The sequence below is a fragment of the Trachymyrmex cornetzi genome, unplaced genomic scaffold (genome assembly GCF_001594075.2).
Source record: "Trachymyrmex cornetzi isolate Tcor2-1 unplaced genomic scaffold, Tcor1.1 scaffold16, whole genome shotgun sequence".
NCBI classification, from domain to species: Eukaryota; Metazoa; Arthropoda; class Insecta; order Hymenoptera; family Formicidae; genus Trachymyrmex; species Trachymyrmex cornetzi.
The window spans coordinates 4,916,353-4,922,654 of record NW_017296201.1 but is presented as its reverse complement, the minus strand read 5'-3'; the positions used below and the strand labels follow the sequence as shown (position 1 = coordinate 4,922,654).

General features: G+C 29.9%; 1 protein-coding gene across 1 annotated transcript; it reads right to left on the bottom strand.

The window, feature by feature from the left end:
• Positions 1-3,023: 3,023 nt before the first annotated feature.
• On the bottom strand, positions 3,024-6,100 carry LOC108758659 (chymotrypsin-2). The gene is made up of 7 exons (XM_018503706.1): positions 6,012-6,100; positions 5,575-5,648; positions 4,510-4,604; positions 4,178-4,319; positions 3,959-4,072; positions 3,592-3,744; positions 3,024-3,377 (listed from the first exon to the last, which is right to left on the bottom strand). The coding sequence occupies exons 1-7, from the start codon at positions 6,058-6,060 to the stop codon at positions 3,234-3,236; spliced, it is 771 nt and encodes a 256-aa protein (XP_018359208.1). The 5' UTR covers positions 6,061-6,100; the 3' UTR covers positions 3,024-3,233.
• Between the last annotated feature and the right edge of the window lie 202 nt (positions 6,101-6,302).

Below are 6,302 nucleotides of genomic sequence, written 5' to 3'. Positions count from 1 at the left end.
TTTATCATCTAGAGCATATACATAATTTATTGTAGAAATTTGTATAGAAATTTTGTATGTGTGGTTTGTATTCATAAATAATAATTATTATTACACGGAGAGAATTTTTTTTTAGAATTTCCCCTAAAAATATGATCGTGTAATAACATTGTATTTCAAAGAATTTTAATGTAAATCTCTCTCATTTATTAATAAAACTACAATAAGATCAAATAAGTTTGATCAATTTTACTGAAGTGCATAATAAAAATCTTTAAAATATTGTACCACAAGTATCATATTTTCAGGGTAAATTTTAAAAGAAAATTCTCTCCGTGTATAATTATATATTCTGTTGTTAATTGAGATCAGATACAATTAGTTACAAAAATTTCCTTATTAGGCTTTTGTAAACGTATTAGAGTATTTTGTAAATTAATTTTGCATATAACATAAATTGTTCTTAGCACAAAATATTTGTCAATACTTAATATTTGAACAAGGTTTACCGAGCACATGTAGTCGCTATGTACATATCGAAAATATGTGAGTATTTATTGCAAAATTTAACGATCGTATATAATCGTTACACAAAATGAACCAGAAGCCCTATGGAAACATTTCGACGAAAATTATGCTTTACTGGTTAATGTTGTACGAGTATATGAGAGTACCAAAGAGGAACTTACAATAAACTTGTCAATATCTGAAAGTTACTTCGAACATCTACATACAATGCTAAGTAGCAAAATGCATTTATCTCGAAATTTATACTTAAAAATTTATATTTAATATTATAAAACTAAACGTTCTGCAATCAATTGAATGATTATCGAGGATACTTTTCTTACATTTAGTAGAGTTTTATAAATAAGCTTGATTCAATTCTCTCTCGTGATTTATTTTCGTAATTTATAGAATTTTACTCTCTATTTCCTGTCATTATTAATATAAAGCATTAACTTATTCACGATCTGAAACCTATAATTTTATATTTCAGTAGTTATTCCGATAAAATTCCAATAAAATTGAGTTGTCGCGACGACTCATCCAAGGTCGCTTTGCGGGTTCAGAAGAAGAAATAAAAGGGAAGTCGTAAGATGTGTAAAAAGATGAAAAAAGAAAGAAAAAAATGGAAAGGAATAGCGCGATGTCGAATTGATTGCGAAAGGGCTTCGTTCTGTCGAAGCTTCTTGAGAGTTTCGTTCAGACATTAAAATAAATATTTTTCTTATACATACATATATCATATAATATTCTATTTACTTTTAGGATGCAGATTTAATAAATGATTTGATTGAGATATCACAACTCTGCGAATGAACGTCGAATCATTTACAAAATTTTTTAATGCAAAATTATTTGATTTTATTTCATATTTTAGTAATAAATAATTTAGATCTATAATTAACACGTTGCGTGTTCCTTTGAATTTTTTATACACTTAATTGGCAGTCTTTGTATGTATATCCGTATATATATATATTTTATATTTATGTATATTTGAATATTTTATTTTATATTTATATATTTTTGAAGCAGAGAGTAATGCCAAGCGTTGTCTTACTTGCATTTAAGTATTGTATTATCATAAAGTTATATGCTACGCTAAGGCATTGCTTTTGACGTGATTGTAAATACTACTTTATGTACAATTATGAAAGAGAATAATGCTTTTGTGTGGCTACTTCATAATATGCTGTAATATTGTGGAAATTAACCCTGTAGAACTAGGAGGTATATAAGCTCTGCAAACTGTACAAGTTTATGTGTCTGCTCGGATAGTTAGGCTATGGAATATAGTGTTCGCAGTATGTGTGTGTAGTTATATATTATACATCTTATTTTGGCCAACCGACAGTAAATATACCGTGTTTAGTATGCGGTTCTGAACCGTGAAGTTATTCAGAAATATTTATGCACGATACGGTGAGACACTGCTTATAACATTTGTTACGTAACTGGAGCGGAAATTAGCCGTTCGTCTCTACGCGACAAATTAATTTCTGAGAGTTTAATGGTGCTAAAGGATTTATTATTACAATTATTCCAGCAAAATCGTAAAATTATGAAGTTTTTATACAAATAGCGAAACTGAGTTCCGTCATTTTATCGAGGGTATTTTTTTAAATAAAGCGATAAAGTGTTCTCTGAAGAAGGTTCATAATAGAGTAACTTCATAATAGAGGTTCGTACTTAATAATAATTTCCGTCGGAAATGAGCAACTATTAGGCCCTTTTATTGTCATAAAACAAAACCTGAGAGCAACGTAGGAGCCTATCATGCTCGGAAGAACGGTGAAAGCAGAAATGAAATTTCATTAGCAATGTAAATACAGTGACAGAATAGAATTCGGGATGAATTCGATTTCCCCCACGTTCGCGTTTTCTTGTCGAGTACCATCCGCCTCACTGCAGTTGCAGCTTATCCTGTTATATCTTATTTGGAAAGTTTCTAACATTTGCTATTAGTTATTTTCTAGGAAAAAAAGCAAATATGATAAGTTTTATATTTTTTATATCATTTTTCCTCTCGAGCAGGTTCCTCTTTCATTCTCGATTATCTTTTTTTCAGTTATAAATCTTGAAGGTGTGTGCACCTGATTTTTCGAAAAAACATTGCGTATCATTTTCTGTTTTTTCCCACAATCATCAAACATCATAAAGGAAATAATAAGATTGTTTACGAGCTACTAATGACATGATTAACGAATATCTTTTATTTACGATCTATTTTCTCAAACTATAGACGCCACTGTGATCATGACTGTCAATTATCGTTAAAATGTGAGCATCGACCGCTTCCGCTCTGTCAAGTATTACCGGAAATAAGAGCAACACGTGAGCCCCGCACGGTCATGGTGTATTGATTTCACGACAGAGCCGAGTTCTATCCGACCTCTTGCACTAACCAGCAGGCATAGCTCTATATTAAAGTCTCTCTGGATTTTGATTCATGATAATCGTGATAGATAAAATGAACGGCACTTGTCGCGCGATAATTCCTTGCTGCAGCCTTTTCGGGTAGACTAACTTTATCAGTGTTTTCTTGTGAAAAGAATTAATTTATTTCGTCAAAAATGTGTACAGAATTTTGAGGGCACTTATTATGTACAACCCTATGTCACATCGTTATCGGCTTTTACATTAAAAAAACGTCCTTCTTTCCTGGATTTTAAGAATCGAAAATTAAAAAATTATACATAATGAAGGAGAGAGTATGAATCATTGATAGACGCAAAATTTGGACTAGTTTAGGCTGTGTTAGCTGTAATCCAATCCAAGTAATTGACGACACTCGTGTATACAGTGGGGTAGAACGTGTTGGCGCAACCATTTGCCCAGGATACCAATCCAATGAGTTTTCCTCCAACAGTCAATGGGCCACCAGAGTCACCCTGGAAATAGCAAGATCTCTTTTTAAATTTAATTCAAATTTGAATTAAATTTAAACAAAATTAGTTCTGACTTAAATTTAATGTTGTTTTGTGTATTTTTTTATCACAATTTCAAATATTTTCTTCTTTTTAAAAAATCACGATTAAGTTATTACTGAGAATATTATAAATAGAGAAACCGATAATTAGAGCTGAAATCTTAAGAAAAACTTACGTGACACGATCCTTTTTCGATTGATGAATCATATGCGCAAACTTGCGTGGGATAAATGTTGTAGCTCATGTTATTGTACATGTATTCACAGTAGATGTGATCAGCGATTAAGATGTTAGCTCGTTGTAGTCTAACAGTGGTTGGTCCTCCTTGCTGCAATTTCGTAATAATTTATACAATTGCTATCTTTGAAGTAATATTAATTTTTTCTCATTCCTTGTATACTGGATATTGTAATTCTGTATTCTAAATCTCAAGATAATATAAAAATAAATTATAAACTATCACTATATCTTTGTATATCAACATGAAAATTAAAGATATACAGTTAAATATATAGGTATTTAAAATAGCTAGAAAGACTCACCCAGAGTCTGCCCCATCCCGACACAATGGCTACATCATTGGCTTTAACATTAAAACCTTTTGGTGGCAAAGGAACATGCCCGATGGTCTTAGATGTTATGAAAGGAGTTTCGACCTAAAAAAAAAAAAAACAGTTTTTACTTGAGATTTATAATTTTTAATTCGAAAAAATATTTATAAGGAGTCTAATTTTTTATGTGAAAAAGAAATTTATGCCTACCTGCAATAAAGCTATATCGTTAATCCAAGAATTAAGAGAATCATATTCTTCGTGTATAATGATTTTTATGACGTTATGCTCTGATTTTGGATTAATTAAATTGATAGTGCCAGCGATAACTTTTACATTATTTGACCCTATTCTATAAAACAATTTAATTGTTCACATTTTTATCGAAATATACATATATATAGTAAACGTGTAGGTAAATTTCTCGTACATTTCTTACATCAACAAAGTAATAATATTTATATTTAAAAAATGTATACTAACAATTTATATTAGCGCGATTTGCAATTATTTTATTTAAAAAATAATATTATTAAAATTACGCTTCAGCACAGTGAGCTGCCGTGATGACATAATTATCGTTCAGGATTGAGCCGCCACAAAAGTGAAAGGAAAACTCTGTGTATTGAAGAGAAACCTGTGGAAATCATAGCATTTTTAATTTGTAGTAACATTTCCATGTTTGCTTTTAATCTATAAGAAAGCTAGTATGTGGCTGAAACAGTCACATTTTGAAATAATAAATAACACATTATAACAAACCTTACTCAAGGAAAGTAACAGATTTTAAAAATAAATTTTTGTTTTTTAAAGATTAATTACACTCACACACACAAATATTTAGATATTTTTTTTATTATATATAGTATATATACAATACGTGACAAGTTCTCGAATTGAGGCCATTCAATGATTCAAAAAAAGATCGAAGATATATTTATTAAAACATTTATTAATACCATCATTCAATATATTTATCGCTTTCTAACATTTACATCGTACAATGCTTCTCTGAATTGTATTCAGTTCTCTCATTAAAATTTAATGGATTCTTGATACATTGAAATATTCTCATATCTTGACTCTTTTATTGCAATTTCTAATTTAGGAAATAAGAAACTTAGCGAGGTGCTAAATCAGGCATTAAGCTTGAGTTTAAGGAAAGTGGCTTCTGATTTATTTTTTGATCATTTCATCTTTTGATGAAATGAAGGATCTTCGTGTTAACTAATACTCGCCTGATTTAACTGACTTTTTGACTGATTTAACTGATTAAGTTGACTTTTTTCATAAATTAAAAATTGTAATGAAATTTAAGATTGTGTCATCTAATAGACTAATGGCTCCTGCCATACACTGAACGTGAAAACTTAAGGCAAATTGGAAGAAGTTTTTTCTTGAACATACGACGTTGTATAAACGATGAAAATGTTGTTTGAAAGCAGGCGAAGACTATATTGAATACTGATATTAATAAATTTGATCTTTCTTGTGAGTTTTTTGTGGCATCAATCCGAGAATTAATTATTACAATATGTATATATACATATTTTATATATATTAATATCTATTTCCATAATAAATGTATGTTTCAGTAATATGTGTACCTGATACGGAATCTCGCCTACTTTAGCATTTTCTCCATTTACGATTTTGGGATCAAAAAGTGGCAGGAGCCTGGCTGCAATATAATGCATGATAAATCATTACTACTATTTGTGAAATGAAACTAAAAGAATTAAAAAACACAAGTTTTATAAAGATTTTAATTATAATAAGTAACAGTTTGTATGCATTTTAATAGCGAATTTCAGATCCTTCGAGTTAGCAAGCTTCCAGCAGAGTTTCATCTAAGATCATAATACACTGTTTTGCGCCTGTCATGTTTCTATTTATATTTAATGACCGAATTGATAGACGGATCACAGAAAATCATTTATTTGAATATAATATGACATTTTTTTCTTCTACGTATTCCTAAGAGAGCTACTTGTATTCACTTAAATGAATGATTATCGATTAACCTGAGAAAATCATTACTCACCTTGAGAGAATGCCAAAAGGCTGAGGAGACACAAAATTCTTAACGCCATTGTACGAGCACTGTCTGAATGATTTGAAATCGCATGAAAGTGAATTTATACGTAGTACTGATTTTTAATTGTATTACCCCTCTTCCGTATAAATAGTCCAACGACCGACATGATTTCTTAAGAAATCTAGATTAGATAAATTAAATATAAGTATATCGGAGATTTATTGATTTTGCTTCGATCAATTATCTCGATAAGCACATAATGTATCACACTGTAATTTCATTCATAATGTTTCTTTA